The 20,414-nt window shown below is 43.5% G+C and overlaps 1 protein-coding gene across 2 annotated transcripts in view; it reads right to left on the bottom strand.

Moving 5' to 3' along the window:
* LOC144818446 (lysine-specific demethylase 4C-like) overlaps positions 1-20,414 on the bottom strand; it is a 1,795,190-nt gene that overhangs the window by 760,753 nt on the left and 1,014,023 nt on the right. For both annotated transcript variants that reach the window (XM_078675868.1, XM_078675869.1), the window contains one exon: positions 11,266-11,380. In XM_078675868.1, coding sequence (XP_078531994.1) covers positions 11,266-11,380 — 115 coding nt within the window. The remainder of the gene's footprint in view (positions 1-11,265; positions 11,381-20,414) is intronic.

Genomic DNA, 20,414 nt, shown 5'->3' with positions numbered 1-20,414 from the left:
AGGGGGCAGTGGCAAGGTGCGTATAGCCGGGTTGTCCTTCTTGATATCTGACAGTATGGTCTCTACTTTTCCAAGGAAATATCCCTGAAAGGTGTCACAGTTGATTAATATATGTCAGCCTTTTCCTCCTTCTTACTTGGCTCTTTCAGTATTTGAAAAGTCTCTTTCTGAATATTTGTGGCGTTGTTCATGCGTGCTTCATAGTAATCTTTCTTAGCTGAAATGATGAGCTTTTTACACAATTGAAACAATGTTCTGTATACTTCCCTATCAGTGTCCTTTTTAGATTTCCTCCAGCATCTTTCGAGGTAACAAAGCTTTCTTTTTTGGTCTCGTAGACTTTGGGTGAACCAAGGGGCTCCTTTTTCTGCGCCTTTTACTTTTTGTATTTTTTCAGGTGCTATCTCGTCAGCTGGTTATACCTTATTTATTGAATTAAGCTTAAGCAAGTAGGATTATCAAGTATTTAAAGAGATTTGATCTGGCTCGTTTCTCCTTTTCTTCTGCTCCTTCCCTTCTGCATGTTCCCCATGTGGTCTGATTGCCTCTGCAGGGCCAAGCTACTGCCTACGTGCAACAAAAAGCGGCGAAGCCAGTCGATCTGTCGTTGACCGCCAGCCTGTTTAGCCATGATTTTTGTAAAACACCGTTGTTGTGGGAACAGCAGGCTCTTGACAATGACAAAGTAAAATTTAAAAAACACCAATGGAAAAAAGCAAAAATATTTTTGGATCTCAAAAAGTCCACATTACTATAGTAGTCCCTGACACTGAAGGGATGGATGTACTTTGTGTGTGGATGTGCCCCTAGTGAAAGAAGAGAATGCGGTCACTCATAGTAAAGTTTGACAATATCTGCAGTGTGCTGACCCACTCACCCATGTTGTATGGGGTCCTGAAGGGAAGCAAAAATGTGAACGATATAACAATAATTTTAATAAGAACTAAAGATCTTGGCCTTAGCCAGACCAGAAAAAAAGTGAATTAAGTTAAACACTTGCCAAGAATGGAACTCGTAAAGATAAGGATAAGAGGAGAGGAAACAATATGGGCAAGGATCTCAAACACAATCCCCGTCCCCGCAGAGACTCCAGATAGCGTAAATCCTAAAACCACATACAATTTGTGAAAAGAAGGGTCAGAAGAAACAGACTGAAATGCTGGCTTTTCAGTTCGATAGCACTAGATACAATTAATGGAAAGAAAAAACAGGCCCCATTACTGAAAGGCACGTCTTCAGTTCAGAGGAGCTTGTGGCGCTCACAACAGAAGATGGCCAGCAAGTGTCGTCATTAATAGCTCCTTCTGGAGACCTAAATCAGGCTGTTGGGCCACCGGCATCGCATAGATGAACTGGTGGTGTCAAGCCATACCAGGCAGCAAGGACAGAAGCAGCTGGAAGGAGGTGGCACAAAAGCAGTCTGCTGAACTCAAAATGTGTGCAAGATGTGAAAGGCACTGGAAGCTTGGCAGACGGGCAAGTAAAGCAAGTCCATGACCAAATTCAATCTGACAAAACAGGCTGAGCATTAGTGAACTTTCCATTCTCGTTGGTAATTTGCTTTATTTACATCACAGAACCTAGGCGCCATCTCAGTTAAGAAAGATTATCGCCGCAGGTACGTACCTCCTGGAATTGGATGCAGATGAAAAACAAGCACACCATCACTACCATGTAAGGATTTGGAATTAAATAAAGTCAATTCGTAAAAAAATCACTGCACTGTGCATCAACTAAAAGTAGATGAAAAAGAAATAAAACATTCCCTTACTATCGTAACATTTCTTAAAATAAACTAGAGAAACTGGCAAACTGAATTACATCTATATATAGCAAGCGTGTGCTACATTATAGACACAAACACATCTTGCTTACTAAGCTGAATTGGAGCTCTCAAAAACGAAAACATTTAAGACCGTCTGGAAGATGGGCTGGTGCCAATGCTTGCTTGCCGAGCTATCCTACCAGACGTGAAAAGCCATAGAATCTTATACAGTATCATTTTCTTCTGCCAATCTCAACAATGAATTTGCAGCTCAGGGTTATGTTCCACTGATGTTTCCTGGCTGCGTACTGCACCACTCTGTGATATAAGGACCATAACAGCATCTGTTATTTTTCAGGTACTTGAGCATAATGTCAGCACTGGGAGACATTTCACATGGTCTCTGGTCTCCTGGAGGAAATAAATGTGTATTTCCAGGCACTCAGATGCTAAAAGTGCCTTGTGCTTTTTACAATAGACTTTTAAGCGCATCTTGCAGAACCTGACAGCCACTGCTGCTTTACACATAATACGTACGAGCATGACCCAATTCAGTGACGTAACAAGTCACACAGTCTTCAGCGTGACCAGCGTGAAATGTATGCAAAATAAACCTTCCTTTGACCTCTTCCATAGCAGGGTTTTTATTGATCATCAGGTTCCATGTGAAGCTTTTTAGGATAGAGAGCCCCCTTTCTGTCTTTAAAGGCTGCTGTAACAGCCTCCTGGATCAAATCCTGCAGGTCAGTCATAGAAGGAACTAAACCCACAGGCTGCTCCATATTCTTTTGCACACATTTGTTGTGCTCCATTTTCAAATATACAGCACGCACACACTAATTCTAAACAAACAATTTAGGGTAGAAAAAGCATGCCGTACCCTAGAGCAATCCAGCCCCATCTCACTTGGCTTTGTTTTTCCTGGCACCAGTTACCAAGAACAAATCACCAAACTACACCTGTGCGTTCAGCCTCAAATGATGTTGCGAATAGTTCAGGCTTCGACCCCAGTACTGCAAAAGCAGTACAAGTAGTGAAAGCCCACTGCAGAAGTCTGCCATGCAAGGCCAGTAATATTACTACAAAGACAATACTACACACAGCACTTACCTTCCGCTTGGTGACTCACCAAAAAATAACAGGATGTGATGTGGGTGCCCCAACCTTTTATATCAGGTGACAGGATGGAGACTAGGCGCCATGTTGGGAGGATGGAATACAATATTTTTTAGCTTGATGTCTTATCTGGTGGGAGGATCTAATACTCAATCGGAAAGGACTATGACAGGGAAGAGGAGGTAATGGCTTACATAGGGGGAAAACGGTCTTGTCCAGCACAGTATCTCACAGGCAAGGTTTGCCCTCAAACAGTGGAAGGCCACTTTCCTAAAGATACACAAAACTAATTGACATAGAATAATTATTTTCATTGTAAGTCCGTGTTAACCTACATGGCCACTGACATACAAAGGACTTCACCCAGACTCTAAAGGTCTCACTAAGTGACCAGACACTTCCACCTATGGAATATGGAAGGCACCCAAGAGCATCAACCAAACTCAAACTGCTCTTAAATAGTTTCGCATGAATTCGCTATAATTTGCATGCAAGACCTTCGCATTGCCATGTTGCAGACACAATAATGGAAGAGTTTTTCAGGAATTCAATTACAAACTCTGTTTCCAGCCTGTCTCTAAAATAACAGTTGAAATTCCTATTCTGATATTCACCAGTGGTAGCTAATGAAGCCTTTGACAAGTGGCTTAATTCCACCTTAGACGCCACCCTCCCTAAAAAAGAGGTATGGCATCGAGAGGGCCCTAATAAACAACCATGGTACTCTGGGGAACTTAAGGAGCATAAACAACGATGCAAACGAGCGGAAAGGAAGTGGAGAAAGGACTTTGCCCCTGCGGCTGAAACTGAATATAAATCAGCCCTGAGATCGTACAAAAAATTATTAAAATCTAAACAAGCCGCATATTATCAGGTTAAATCGCGGAAGCAGCTAATACCCCCAGAGAAATTTTTAAAATCTTTCAATCTCTGATCACTACCCCTAGGGCCACCAGTCCTGCTCCGAACCCACAGAAACGCTGTGAGGAACTAGCCGCTTTCTTTGCGTCCAAAGTGACGAATATCTACTCCAGTTTTGCGCCAATGGCATATACTCCAGACAAAATGGAGAGTGAAAACGAGGGGGCGGAGGAGGTAGCCCCAAACTTTTCTGGAGGTCTTAAAGCCTTCCCGCCATTAGATCTGGCTAGTGTGGAAAGTCTCCTTAGCAACCTGAAATCGGGCTCCCTGCTGGATGCTGCACCTCCGGCGGTTCTTAAACAGGTTTCAGGGACAGTCTGCCCGGCGATAATGCAGGTCATCAATGCGTCTCTGGCCTCTGGAGTAGTGCCCCCCAACTGGAAGAAGGCAAAGGTCAGGGCCCTGCTAAAAAAAACTAGTTTGGACCCTGTAGATCTGGCTAACTATAGGCCTATTTCGTTACTACCGGGTCTCAGCAAAATAGCTGAAAAACACGTGAATCAGGCCCTCTATTCTTTTATTGAGTCCACAGGTGCACTACATTCCACCCAGACAGGGTTCAGAGCCAAGCAAGGAACAGAGACAGCTTTGGTGGCGGTGGTGGAGGCAGTCAGAGGCATTGTGGATGCGGGAGGCTGCGCTGCGGTGGTCCTGTTGGACCTCAGCGCAGCCTTCGATACTGTGAACCACTCTCTCCTGCTGCACCGGCTACATCTTGCAGGGGTTTCCGGACTGGCCTTTAAATGGCTCCATTCCTTTCTATCGGACAGATGCTTCTCCGTTTTTGAGGAAGAGGTGTCATCGAGCCAGCTGCAATTGAGTCACGGCGTTCCCCAGGGATCATCACTCAGCCCTACCTTTTTTAACATTTACATGAGACCTTTGGCTGAGGTGTTGCTTCCCTGGGGAATCCAACTTGTCACCTACGCCGATGACACGCAGCTGGTCGTCTCTTTGGTGAGGGACGATGCTTTAGATAAGGGGATCAATAATCTGACCCCGTGTCTCACCAAAGTCCTGGAATGGATGACCTTCTTTTTTAAAGTTAAATGGGGCCAAAACGGACATTATGCTTTTGGGCTATACAGCCCCAATCAACTTGGACCCCTGGTGGCCGCATTGTCTGGGACCCCCTCCGGTGCCTAAGACCCAAATAAAATGCTTGGGGGTCTGGCTGGACTCCTCGCTAGGATTCCAATACCAGGCCAAGAAGGTGGCCGCGACTTGTTACGGATTGCTGAGAGTCCTTAAAAAAGTCCTAGATCTCCTTCCATTCGAAGCTAGACGAGTGCTGGTCCAGTCGCTGATTCTTTCGCGGCTGGACTATGCAAACGCCGTCTATATGGGAGCCCCAGCAGGTACCATAAAAACTCTGCAATCTGTGCAGAACTGTGCAGCTCGTCTGCTCATGAAAGTCCCCAAACGATGCCTGGCCAAGGCCTCACTTCGGTTGCTTCATTGGCTACCTATTCAGGAAAGGAATAGGTTTAAAACCTTGTGTTTGGCACATAAGTACATCCATAGTGCTTGCCCTTCCATTCTTGATCCCCTGTTTCGTCGCCATCAATCGGTGAGATCCCTTAGATCTAACCAGCCAAATCTGCTGGTAGTACCCAGGGTGAAGTTGGCTCGGATGGGTGGCCGCTGGCTTTCTGTACAAGCAGCCAAAGGATGGAACAAACTCCCAGACAACATCAGGCATGAATTTAACCATCTGGCTTTCAGGAAGCGATTAAAGACATTCTTGTTTCAATAATGTCCTTCTAACGTCCTCCGGTCTTATAGCGCTGGGATGCTCGAGGGTAGCCATGCGCTCTACAAGAAAGTATTCATTCATTCATTCATTCGCTTGCGATCACAGACAACAAACAGTGAGATTTAACAGACAGAATATTCTGACACATAAAACACGATCTAAGTTCATGAAAAACATCTAGGTAAAGTACTGCTATGTTTCTACAGCCGAAACCTAGACTAGACGGCCTTTGGAGCTAAGGTAAATAAGAAAGAAAAGATTCCCTAAGTTTTATTTCCACAGAATGTGTTGTCTAACACTGATCAATAAACATTCAGGAGCCATTTACAACTAACTGCTGAATTTGCTTTTTTACTGCTGAAATAAGCACAAGTTAACCTCATTTCATGTAAAAGTATTTAACTGCATTTAAAGTACTGTATTACCACAAGCTAATAAAATCGTTCTAAAGTACAAGCTATCATTATGTAAAGACTATTAACATCTGGAGAATGACATGCAGCACAAAGCACTGAAGCTGGTGTCGGGCTCCTATTCTTCAAAGCTGGCAGTGCATGTGAAGTCCTCCATTTCAGACTCGGATGGTCGTTTGTCACTCCCTCCTCTCTTCACATCATTCGAAGCACAGAACCAAGGCAACACGCATTGTCCTCCAAGTGTGAACTGTAATTTAGAAAGCCTGAACCCTGCTCGAGAGCAATGAAGTGCTGTACAGCCTTATGAGAAGACAGTGCCAGGTAGTCAGATACCATAGAGAAGGTGACCCCTCTCCTCAGTGAGGTGACGTCCAGCGGAATAGAATGGGAATTGGACTATCTGAAATGCGGCTTTGCCAATATTCAAGTAACAGCCTTGTGAGAAAATGTTGCCCTGGTGTATCACCGAATAATGTATAGGGCAAATCAGCTTGATCAAAAATGCTAATTCTACTTGTTGCGGCATGAGACACCACCTCATTTTTTACAAAAATAGGTCAAAGATTAACAATGGCATTCATTTAAACTTAACGTTAGCTCTACTTCTTACTGCGGTCACAGCATGATCCAATTTCGAGACCGAGATCAAATACAACAAATTGGTATGAAACAATGGTCATGAAATATGTGTATTTTTTAAGTTATTTCTCTGCCACAGCTAGCTGTAAAAAATATGAACAAAATCCCTTAAGATAAATGCATATGTACTCTTTTTTCACATTTGAGGTGTCCGTTGTAAGAATTGCGAATGCCAAAAAACTTCTATAAAGTAAGAGTCCTCAGTATTGTATAATAATCTCCCTCCTCCAAAGCACTACAGTTCTTTAGGAGAAACTACTCTATTTTTCTGCATCAAGTGTAAACTCTGACAAGCAACCTAAAAACGTCTAGCATAAAAAGACACCACAATGAACCACTGAGCTGCAGTCACCTGGGTCTACCTATAAGCACTTTAGTGTTTCCTTAAAAAAAAAGTACAATCAACTCAATCACTTTCTTTGCAGAGCGCATTGTGGATATGGCACCTAAAATATAAGGTTACATGGATGCTATGTGGGAAGCTTAAAATACAACATTTTGACACGATTGCTTGCTGCTTACCCACCAACAGGTAATAAAGGAACTATCACCAAACCAAGATAACCAAAGAAATTAATTTTAAGATTACTTTACTTGGCCCAACTATATGACCTTCTAGAAATGTCAATCATGCTCTTAGTGTTAGTATAAGTGACCCAAAGGTTGTCAGCGTAGAAGGAAGGACTGAACTGCACAATTGCAAATCCGATCTAGTTCTTTAAGCACTCAACACCACTATGCAACATTTGTAAGAAAATACCGGACATGTAGTAGAATCATCCTAGAGTTTCAGAAAGATAGGACTCAGGCTTTAGGACATTGCCCCTGGTGAGAGCAGGAACCTGGTTTTTGGGTTCATATCAATAAAATTGGTTATTATTAATTTACTGAAGGCAGGGCTTGCCTAAACGGCAGCACAGAGGCAGTGGTGTAACGAAACTTGATGAGGCCGCCCTGCAAAATAGATGGAGGAGGCCCCCCACGTTGCAGACCCAGTTAGGAGTTCGCAGGCCAAGGACCCTCTGCCCATGCTGGAGGGGACCCCCAGGAGGGCAGGGACATCCCCGCCGCATCCATGGGGGCTACTGTTATGCTACCGCACAGAGGCCCTTACAAAAATGTTTTAGGAAAATCAATAAAAAAATGTATATCAATGCTAAATGACCTAAAAGTCATGTTTGCTACAGAACTGTCCACTGCCTCAGGCACCAAAGGTGAAACTAAGCATCTGACTTCAAGTAGACAACCAGATAATTTGGATAAACATTGGCAGTACCTCTGGATGTTTATTCTCGCTGTTACTGTCATAAAATATTTTGAATATATGTTAACTACTTATAATACTTTTTTAATCAACAGGTGACAGAAATCATCCTTCACTACTGAAGCTATATTTATAACGTCATATTTAATGATTATTGAGCCTATTCAGGAAACACAGTATGGAGCAGCCCTGCTCAGTTTACAACCAGGCTAAATGAGATGTTCCCTTCACATTATATAATATAATACAATTTAAGTACGACAGTCTTTCTTCTTACTGATTACTTTGTGGTGTACTATGTGAATATATGTGCATTAAATTGACATACAACGGCAACGAGCACCGAATTTTACAGCCCACTGACTCATATTGTATTGTATTGTAATTGCATTTATATAGCGCTTACTACCCCTGACGAGGCGTCAAAGCGCTTTTTCGGCGAGTAGCACGCTACTCCGGGACCCATAGAGGATTAGTGTTGAATGACTATAGTGAAACATGCAAGTACATTTTAAGTGGTGGATAGGTTAGTCAGTTAATTGGATTTGGAATGATAGCAGAAGGATAGAGGAGGACAAAGGTTTGTATTTATATAGCGCTTGTTGACGCACTCTATTCAGGAAGCCTACATAGGATTAGTGGGGAATTAATATGGTGAAATATGAAGTTATTTCAGTGGTGGATATTAGTCAGTTACTTGGAGTGAGAAGGATAGCGGAGGGATAAAAGGGAAAGTAAGATTTGCATTCATATAGCACTTGTTACCCCTGATGGGTGCTGAAGCACTTTTCTGGCGAGTAGCACGCCACTCCGGAACCCATAAAGGTTTACTGTTGGAAATTAGTATAGTAAAAAAATATGAGTAGTGGATATGTTATTCAGTTATTTGGGTAGTATATTAGTATAGTTTAATATGGAATGTGAGAAATGAACTTGTTAGTCTGTTAATTTCGATTGAAAAGGATAGTGGAGGGAGAAAAGAGTGAAGGATTTTATTTTTAGGTCATAGCAGTAGGAGGAGGCTTTTGGATGAGTAAAAAGGAGTTTTGGAGGGGAGGACTCAGAGGGAAGAGTTTAGAAAGGTTTGTTTTAGGGGATCGGTATAGTAAAAGAGGTGTCAGGTGATGCAAGGAGGGGTAGAGTAGGAGAGTCTTGAAAGGGTTATTTTGGCAATCATAGTAGTGGTATGGGGTTTGGGCTAAATGAGAGAGTGGATGTAGAGGATATATTGATAGATATATAGGATGAGAGATAGGGTAGTGCATTGGAAGGAGTAGTAGAAGAAGTTTGAGATGAGTCAGAAGGTTGGGCTAGAAGATCTATTGAGCGAAGTATAGGCTGAGAAATAGGGTAGTGCATTGGAAATGCTAAATTAGAAGAAAGTGATAAATATATAGATCCATAATTACATTGGAAGTATATAGATACATAAAGTAGGAAAGTATATGTAGATTAAAGATATTGATAGAGGCACAGGATGAGAAATAGGGTAGTGCATTGGATATGCTTTTTCAGGAGAAAAGTTCCAAACTCACAGATTCAAGTACATGGAAGGTACATAGATGCACAATGGAAGTATGTACCTTTGAGTAATACATAATTTACTGGGGAAGGTACAAATACCCCTAACTGTAGAAAGTGGGATTTCTAACAGGGCTTCCTTAAGTGTTAACTGTTCTACAACAACAAGTTCGCTATAAGGTCGAGTATGAACCGTGGGTCATCAAAAGCAGAGGTCATTACATTTTAAGAGTCCTGTGGATGGTGTGGTGTTAGCATTATGGTATATTCGTGTTACCTCTGCTGCAGTAACTTTACGATGACCTTTTAGTGCTGTTGGCTGTCAGGAAAACTTCCAGTATCATTTAGCCGTCTCAGATTTTAGACATCGCATAGAAACAAACAGTAATTAAATACAAAGTTACAAAACACATTAAATACAATATAAGATATGACATGAAGATGGTGAGACTGCCCATTATGCAGTGTAAACTGAATTGTGCTACATTAGTATTTATATCTCGACTGGTCTCTTCAGGAAATATGCAGACAACTCTACCCAAATAGTTTAGGCCTTGTGATGGGCACAATCAGATAGCAGTAAGTCTCATCAATTCCATTCAGATAGAACAGATCCCTTCAGCAATCAGAGTATGGGGGTTCAAGGGTTCTAAGCGAACCTATTAGCTATCCCCTTTTCAAGAGCATTATTATGTGAATAGCCACTCAAGGACGAGCTGCACCTCGAACAGTTCCAGCATTCAAATCTAAGGAAACCTATTTAGGTGTTTATCAGTCATGCCAGACAGCTCTTGATAGACATTTTTAAGTTCTCATTTATCAGAAGATACTATCACATCAGGTGGTAGAGAACCAACTCCACTTACAACACAATAGCACACTACAAAACTAGCTGGATCTGTCGTGTTGGTACAAATACTTCATGGAGGACTTTAAAATGCAATAATTTAAGCTTATAATTCATTGACATCATTTTAGTAAGTAAACCTATTGCAACCCTGTGTGCACTGATCAAATCATATCCTAGTTCTGGGAACCTCTCACTGTAGCAGATCTAGCAACCAACAATGTGGCATACATTTTAGACAAAGTGTCTCGGATACTCAAAGGCCACTTTAAACTCCTTTGGTGCTCCTCTAGAATGAAGGAACATATTCTGACAATTGCGCAGGTGAAAGTAATAAAACATGGTCAGTGGTGACCGTGACACTAGTTCCCACGCACTCTGCTGGGTCAGTGTCTTAAAAATCCCATCAATGCATAGGTCCCCTACATTTTTACACGATTACCACGATTCTGAGACAAATTTTCACTCAAAGGTTACCTCCGAAACCCGAATTTTAGAAAAAGGTAAGGAAAGAGAGGTTCAGCCTACTAATGTGTAGCTGAATTTTGCAGCAAATGTACACAATCAAGATGGGTCTGAACTTCATCAGCTTGACTAAGTATTGCTATTGTAGAAGGATGCCAATGAACAATCATTTTTAAAATGTTTGCTTTAACACTATATTCGAAAACACCTGCAGAGCAACATGGGTGTTCCTATTTAAATAGATTTAGAGAGCTAGCCATAAAACAGGACAAATGTGAACTGTTTTAATGCCCAAACAGCACACACCCTAGAGATACTTTTGTTCAGCATGTATATAATAGACTAATGTACACCCAGGACTGCAAAGGTACTGTTGCAAAGAAGTTAAATTATACTAGATTGCCTTCTTCATATCACTGCAAATGAATTGGTCTCTTTAGGACTTTCTTCCATCCATATGTTTATCTAAACAGCCACTTGTATCTAGCTGTGTACTGGAAACCAGCCTTTCCATGACATGCTACAGAACAAAAACCACAAGACAGCGATCCTTACCTTCTTTGCATTTTGTCTGCAGGTTGTGTATGTTGAAGCAAACATCGGAGGGGGGTTTATTCAATGGATTGCGCCGACTCTTACAAGTTTGCCACTTTTCAACTTCTTTCACCCCCTTTATTGGAAAAAGAAAGTAGAGTTACTTAAAAATGTCATCACAATTTAACAGTGCTTGGTGACTGCTAAAAATGTGTTTCACACCACATCCCCTCACCCTTTTGTACATAGTGGTGTGACCAGTTCCTTGCCTGGAGTGTATTTCATGGTGCTGATCATTTTAGATCACACCCTGCAACCTGCTACTCCGTATCCTATATTTTCTTGAATTGTATTCTATTCTGTCTTCTTACACATGGGCATTTTTCTCAGAGGGAAGCTGTAAAAAAGTAAAGCCTCACACGGTATTGTATGTGTCGTGGCCTGGACTCCAAGCTTAATAGAGAAAGATATCTAAAAGTCTGAACCTCGTTTAATCTCTGCATCATTTTAGATCTTAGGCCAGGCATAAAGCAAAACCACAAAATGCATTTTCAGAAATCAACAAGAGAATCCTTGCTGGGCTGGCAAGGTTCCAGAGGTGGGCATCCAATATCTAAACAAATCAACTGGGCCACTTTTCAGTTCCCTCAAATATAGCTGTACGGCCAGAAATCAATTTTGACCTATGAATCCATATTAAAAAGGTTTGTAAGTCATGTCGCTTCAGTTTACAGTAAAACATAAAAAGGCCTCCATCCAACAGCTGTGTTTTAAGCAAAAGCCTAATATGTGGATCCGGTGCAGATCTTTATGGTCAAAGAGGCCGTTAGTACTTACGCTTATTACGTTTGGTCAGCAATCCCCAGTTAACCGCTTTCTGGTCAAGACCCAGTGCTGAATTTGTAAAAGAATGAGTGCTGGTACGCAAAGCTCTACTCAGAAACTGCTGGTGAAGAAATTAAATGTCGGTGTTAAGAATACTAAAGCTGTGCAGTGGTCTAAGTGCACCTCATGCCTCTTTAATCCACTTCCAGACGCTCCCTGTCCCTTTGTCTCACTCTTGCAGGTTCCTGCTTTCACCCTTTGTGTCTGTTTTTCTGTCTTTCTTTTTTTTTTTTTTTTTTTTAAAACCTTTATTCAGCTTAGGAACAGTACACAGCGTCTGCCTACAACCACTGCGGGCCGGCCGCGATGACATACAGAAACAATACAGGTCATCTTAATAGGCGGAGAGCCAAACCAATAGTGCTACAGCGCATCAATAGCAGACGTAAGAAGGATCATGCAGGTTTTGTTTTCTCAAAGTGAAAGAGGACCGTACGTTCAGATCAGAGCCGGGAAGGGCGGGCCCCGCGACATAATATCAACCAAGGGACCGCAACAAGTAAAGTCACGCATTAAACATTACCAACGGCATATACGAACAGTATATCACATTTCGCGCCCTCATGGGCCCACCCAAGCGACATACAGCTTCAGGATAGTAAACAAACGAAGCCACAAAAAGTGGAACAGGGAAGGGCACCTTTTATAGCAGGAAGAAAGGGTCCGGCGTCATACAACAATGTGGCCGATATGGGAAACAAGCCACGTAGGAGGGAAGCACTCGCCACAATTTCGTCAGGAAGAGCAGGTAGGAGAAGCATATAGGCAACATTCACATACTATCAACAACGCCGGAAAAACAAAGCATCAGAAGCCGTGCGAACCCCAGAGGCACAAAGTGGAAGACCCACCCGAAAGGAACCCCACCCAGCCCCAGGCCCCGTCCAAACACACGGGAAGAAGAAAAATACAAAGAAGGAAAAAAACGAAAGAAGAAAAGGAAGACAGCAAAGAACAAAAGAAAAAGAGGGCCATAGAAACATAAAACAGTACATAAGAACACCCCCCCACCCTGCACCACTGCGTGTGACTACGGCCCACCCCCCGTCAGCGTGCCTGTCGCCCACAGAAACCCGAAATATAGGGAACAAAAAAGGGGAAGAAAAGAAAAGAAAAATTATTACACACAAGTGAAATCGGAGGAGGGCCAAATTATCGTCGCTCAAAAGAGACCAACAGTATATTCGCGGCCACCCAACCCATGAACCCAGTTGAAAAACAGATCCAGCGTCCAGGTCCCCCGTCTAAACATCACAGTCCCAGTAAACAAACAGCAGCAAACTAAGTGAAAAGGATTGTCAACCTTGTCCCTGACGGTCCAACGTGGCAGCAAAAGTCGAAAAGTAAACCGCCCACCAGAGTAACTGGAACCGCTGCAAATGCCATGGCCGGACAGTGCATCGTACACAAAGGGCAGTCCAACACAAAGTCATGCGGGCCATCGGCGAACCACGAAAAGCGGTGCGCCATAACAGTCTTCCAGAAGTGAACAGCGGGAGCAGAAACGGCGAGCCCAGGACACCAGAGGAGGAAGCAGCAGCAGGTCCAGGAGTGGGAGTAAGACATGGCGCCCAGTGCCGACCCCCCTTCAGCAGCGCCAGTCCAGGATTCGCACCTTCCTCCATGACGGTTGCAGACAGCGTCGCCGCAGCATTCAATTCCCACACCTCCAGCGTCTCAAAGCACATCGGAATAAACAGCTCACGGTGCTCGGGCACAGGGTATAACGAAGCACTCTGCACGCGTTCCCCATCTCGGATGGTGGTGGACAGCGCAAACAAGATGGAGTCCAAGCGGCTCCCCAGGACCCGGGCGTGACCTGCCCAAGTGGTTCGCAAAGCAGCCAGGGCGCCCAGAATCGAAGCGATCTGAAGGGGAGCCTCAGGAGAGGAAGATAATGCAGCTCCACTCAAACGAGGGTCGACGACCAGGGCCGGTCCTCGAGACCCCATGCTGGCATCCCCTTTTGGCAGTCCGACATCACACGGGCGCCCCGGCAATAACAGCGAGGTCATTGAGACATGGGCAGTAAGGTCTACATCAGAGCGGCACACGGGCATAGTGTGCACTTGGCTGAGAGAAATAACTCAGTATTTGATGAGGCCACCAAGTCCACCACAGAGCACTCGACACAAAATGGCCCCTCCTCACTGCTCCGCAAAAGGAAGGAACAGGGGGATACAAAGTAGCACCAGCTGCCGTGAACCAAATCAAGTGCCGAGGTGAAAGTGAAGGAAAGCGCGTCGCTGCAGACAGTCTAAGCGGCCGCCGTGTCTCGCCGATCGACTCCGCACCGCCGTTCGTGGTCGTCTTCACGGTGGCCGAAGCACATCCGCCCCAAGAACAAAGAGAAGGACGCCGCCATCAACAGCAGAAAGGAAACCGGGACATTCGATCTGTTCCGCCGAAGGGAGAACATCGGGAGACACACCGCTGGAATCAGCGCAACTTCCCAGATCCGGTACCGCTTCAGGATAAACGGAGAAGTGACAGGATGTGCAGCGGTACGGAGGGAAGAAGAACGAGGTGGCGGAGCCAAGAGTTCAGGCGGCCATCATGTTTCCAGGCTAGGCTCCTCCTGTTTTTCTGTCTTTCTAATCATCCCTATTTTTATTTTCTACGTTTTTCCCTCTCTTGCTCTCAGGAAATGTCAGATGGGGAGAAATAAAAAAAACAAGTTACTTACCTGTACACTGTGGCTCCACAGTATTGATATTTTTTATAGATTCACATGCTTGAATCTTACCCGTCGTCATGGTGGGAGTACCGCGGTAACAGTAGAAAAAGCAGAATTAAAACATCACCATAGACCTCCATAGAACAGAAAAACACACTTGAGTAACCTTTTAACCTTATTTTACAAAATCCAAAGTTCAGCCAATCACAGAGCCCTTCCCCTACAGAGCCACCATACCTCAGATTTCTAGCACAAGTGGATAGGTATACAAAACTCTGAGGTAACCGGTAAGCCTAATCGGGTGGAGGGAGGGTTGCATGTCAATCTATAAAAGATATCAATACTGAAGAACCACAGTGTACAGTTAAGTAACTTGTTTATTCTCCAGTATTGTATCTTTTATAGATTCCCATGCTTGAATCTGACTAGTAAGCAGAATAACCACAATAAGAGACAAGCATTTGCAATGCAATAGGTCTCGCATTAGGAGAGTTTGAGCTATTGGTATTTTAAATGACACATTTTTTATTTAGGTTTTGGTTTTGAAAATAGTGAAATTAATAGCTTTGTCATTTACAATGCCAATAGTTATAACTTTCGCAAATGTGACACCTATAGTATTTGTAATGCAATATGTGTTGTATTTACGTGACTTACATGTATTGACATTACAAATAACAATGGCTTTTAATTTTTTTTAATAATGAATACTTAAATAAAAGTTATTGTAATTTATAATGGCAATAGCTTAAACTTTTGTAAATAACTTTTGTGAAGATTATGTTCAGTGTATTTTATTGTGACGAAAATCCAAGAACAGAAGTGAAATATTAACATCTTTTTGTTACATTTGTAATAAAGCTTGTAACATTGAGAGAACATATTTGAACCAGTTGTTGAATGGTTGCACAGATTGAGTATGTGGTGGCGCTAAGTGATGTTAAATTAACCCTTATTGCAATAGCAGGATAACGAAAGACAGGGCAAAAAACACATAGCTCTAATATATTCCTTGCCGTTTGCATGCAGCTCTTTGATGACAGTTAATAGCTCATTGCTCTATATTTTAACTTAGCGGTATCCCATTGACCAATTTATATTATATGCACTTTATGATCTGAAATGGACACATTCTTAGCCGCAGGAACATTAACCTCTGCACTACAATGAGTCATAATTTCGAAGACAATGCTCCGGTATCTCTCCAGGAAGAACATTTATCAAAGGAGTTATCTTGACATTTCTATTGCTGGGACAAAGGAACGCAGCATCAGATGCTTTTAAAACAATAAATATAGCGCCCCCACCCCAAGTCGGCGCTCTCTGCGATGGCACCCATCGCATCGCCCTAGAGACGGCCCTTAGTGTTTTGTTACTAATATATAGGCAGTGTGCAGTATCCATTAACTGTCTCGCAGCATTTGCTACGAGTCTGAAATCGTCTCGGTTTGCTTCGACCGCAGTACGGTGGAGTGTAAAGAAATGTGTTCAGAGTGTGACATCAGTATGTACGAGAAAAGCTGCAAGGCACCAGGTACTGATAGGAAGAGCACGGTTAAGTGGCCAGCAGTCTCCATGGCAACAGAGCAGCATAGCAGGCAAGGGATTTAGAGGAAGTCAGAACTGCCCGCCTCAGTTCTACATAGCAACAAAAGGGAGCCGTAGATTGGCTGAGAAAAAGTGAGGCGAGCAAGGGCAGGGAGACATGACAGAGCAGGGAGAATTTCGTTTTCTTTTGTTTAGCAGAAGTGAAGGGGAAAAGAGACAACGGACTATATTATTTTCAATTTTACTGCAAAGGGTGGTTTAGTTGACAAGGATTCTAGTAGGAGTGGTGCACAAAATGGATAAATGCAGCATTCCTAGATCGCATTTGCAAAGGGACTTTAGCACCGAAAGCTGGGTCAGACTGCCAAGTCCCGAGTTGCAGTGGAAAAGTTGGGAAAGTCACGCTCCGAATTACCAAACAAGCGGCTCTAAAGGAGCTGACCTTTTCATGCAGCGATGGCATGATTGGAGACACTGAGGAGAGCTGCAGTTTCGATTTCTGCACCGTGCAGGATGGGGCTCGCCGGCAGAGCTATGAGCTTTAAACATAGCTTCAGTTTCATACCTAAACGAGTTTGTTCCCGAAATGCTTGACGTGCAGGAACCGTATAATGCGCACACGGGCTCGACCCATTAAATTATTCAAATCTCATAATAATTGGGCCTGCGCTGCCTGGCGCTGAAGACCATTCGATTACAACAAATTCAACGCGATCAGCCATTTTCTTTCAGATGTGAGTCCAGCTAAAGCATTCGGTGACTAAACGTGCATAAAACGGCACCAGCTGTATTTTTTTCCAGTTATTGCCATTGTGTCAGGACTGGCTGAGAAGGTTTGATTGGGGAGGTCTCCGTCTGTGAGCAGGAGGTGTTGTAGCAGCCGTGAATAATTAGGGGGGAGGAGTTGGGGTGAATGGGAGATAGGTGTTCGAACCTCAGTGTTCGCTCAAAAATGTAGTCATGTCATTTAAAAAAACAGCAATCGCAACTGTAGTCTTACAAATATAATTACAAACAAGTTAAAAAGAGCACGAGAGAAAGTTATCTGCGGGCATTTTGCAATGCAACGAAATCTCGAAAGAAAAAAAAAAAAGAGACACGGCCTGGCGGCCGTGAAAGTGAAAGTAGCGCGGCCGTGGGCAGTGAATAATTAGGGGAGGAGAAATGCCTGAGGCAGAGCACATGCTGGAGGATGCCTGTGGGAGGGAGGCAGATGGCTTTGATGTGCACGCGCTTTGCGGTCAATGCGCTTGCGCATTGAGCTTGCTTTTCACGGGCACAGCATCAAATTGCCCGATGGTTAAGCTCTCGTTAAGCCCCTATATTCTCGAAAGCCCATTGACAGGCGAGACCTAAAAAAGAAAGGTGATGGGTAGATGAACTTTCCCACCATGATGTAAAATTGGAACATCAGAAGAACCAAAAAGAAAGGAAAAATATGTCAACAGTTAGTACATGTATACAGTTTTACAACAAACATGGAAGTATAAAATAACCAACCAGTATGTAAAGTACAAAAAAGGCTACAAGTCGCCTACCTTAAGCAAAGAGGCGTCAAAGTGCAGCTTGTCAAACAGCAATATCTGCCTTCTTCCAGCCATCGAGGCAGTAATGCTTCATGAATGTGTGAGCATTTGCCCACATTGCCACCTTGCATATATATCAGGAAGGCGTGCTCTTGCAAACAGGGCAGAGGAAGTCGCAACAATCCTAGTTGAATAAGCTGGCTTTTTCGCAGGAAGTGGGCGACCAGCCTTTTCAGGACAAAAGACAATCGTTGAGGTGACCCAACGAGCAATGCTGGCCCGTGTTAAGGCTTGTCCTCTCCTAGGTGCCGAGAAAGAGATCAGTAACTGAGAGAATTTACAGAAGATCTTTGTTCTTTGTAGATAACATTTTAAACAACGTTTAATTTCCAGTGAATGCACCAACCTTTCTGCTGCTGAGGATGGATTAGGAAAGAACGTTGGTAAGACAAACGGCTCATTGAAGTGGTAAGTTGAAGGCACGTTAGGTATAAAAGAAGGGTTAGTGCGTAGGATGACCCGGTCTTGCAAAAATTGAAGATATGGTTCTTTTATAGTGAAAGCTTGGATTTCACGGATACGTCTGGATGACTTAATGGGCAAGAGAAAAGCAACCTTCCAAGAAAGGAATTTCAATTCACATTTGTGTACTGGTTCAAAAGGAGGACGCATTAGCTGCAACTGAACTGTATTTAATTGCAACAGTACTGGAGGAGGTTTAAAAGGCTGAAAAGCTCTAAAGAGTCCATTCATAAATTATTTGCTGAGTCGATTAGACCTCAGGGAAGCTTGATCTGAACGCCTTCTATATCTAGAAATTGAAGCAAGATGAACCTTTATCGATGAGTGAGAAAGACCTAACTTGGCTAGGTGCAAGAGATTAAGGCAGCACCTGCTCTGGATATGATGAAAAAGGATGCAATGCTTGAGAGCTACAACAAGCACAGAATTTCTTCCATTTAGCTGTGTAACATTTTAGCGTGGAAGGAGCTCGAGACTTCTGAAGTATCGAAGAACACTCCTCTGTAAGCCTCAAATCCCCAAATTCAGCATAGTGAGGAGCCAAGCCGACAAATGAAGAGAGGGATTTTGTGGATGAACAGCTTGACCTTGGTTCATGCAGAGAAGATCCTCCCTTGGAGGTAATAGAATCAGAGTACACTGAAATGCGATGCAGCTAGGTGTACCAGAATTGTCTTGTCCATCCGGAAGCAATGAGAATGAGCCAACGGCTCTTGCTTCATTTTCTGAAGTACTCGAGGAATGAGCGGAAACAGGATAAAGGCGTAGACGAACATCCCCGTCCAAAGAAACTGTAAGACATCCTTCCCGATTTTGGATGAGGTTTACTGCTTGCAAAAAGGGGGCACATTTTGTTGAGGAACGTAGTGAACAGATCTAATATTGGGTTGAGAGGTGAACCCAGAAAACTCAGATATTTTACTGCAATAATTGACGATTTTTCCAGATTTATGTGAAGACCTAGAGACCGGAAGAGATACCGATAGGCTCTTGTTAAAATTTCTGCTGCTTGAAAAGTCTGAGCTTTTATGAGCCAATCGTCCAGATAGGGAACGACCTGGTGACCTGTGGAGAAGCGTGGCTCAGTGGTTAGAGGCGGCAGACCCGGAAGCTGAGATCGGCCATGGACCAGGGTTCGATTCCCTGCCTCGGCGGGTCTTGGGCTCAAAAATTCCACGGACTCGACAATTCTCACTCCGGTGCCTACTCGACTCACGGGGTCACACTCTGCGACTCTGGGCAATAGCTTGCTTAATCTCCACTACGGCCCCTCGCGGCGGGATGCCTGGCTTTCACCTTGTGGATACCCTGCCGGGGTATCTCACAGGGGAATACCAGGACGGGTTCCCTAAGCAAGCGCCTTGATGCCTTCGGGTGATACGTGCGCTATATAAGTCGCAATACATTTACATTTACAACGTCCGCCTTCAGTGCTATGCACTTGGTGAACTACCTGGGAGTGGATTTCAAAACAAATGGAAGCACTGTGAATTGGTAATGCAGTCCTGCCACTTCGAATCTGAGAACTTTTCGATGCTGAGGATGGATGGGAATATGGAAAAGGGCATTGCTTAGATCGAGAGAAGACAGATAATCCCCTTTTTCCATGGGAAGAGGAATCTCCTGAAGAGAGAGCATCCTGAAAAATTATTTTTTTGATTAACTTATTCAGTTTTCTGAGGTCCATGACCTGTCTCCATTTTCCTTTTTTTTCTTTTTGATGAGGAAGAAGTGAGAATAAAACCCCCAATTTTGTTGGCTGAGGGGTACTTCCTCTATGGCCTGCTTGAGAAGAAGCAATTGTATCTCCTTTTTGAGATCAGGAAGATGGCGCAGCTGCACTCTTCGTGGTGGAACATTTGGAAGATGCTGAATGAATTCCTGGGTGTGGCCATGCTGGAAGATGTCTACAACCCATTTGTCTGAAGAAATGGAGCACCATTTCAGAAAAAATGTGGAGAAGAACTGGATTGTGGCGTGGGACTATGGTGGCAGGGGCCTGTCGAACTTCA

Source organism: Lissotriton helveticus, chromosome 2_1, assembly GCF_964261635.1.
Source record: "Lissotriton helveticus chromosome 2_1, aLisHel1.1, whole genome shotgun sequence".
NCBI classification, from domain to species: domain Eukaryota; kingdom Metazoa; phylum Chordata; class Amphibia; order Caudata; family Salamandridae; genus Lissotriton; species Lissotriton helveticus.
This window is presented reverse-complemented; position numbering and strand designations above follow the sequence as displayed.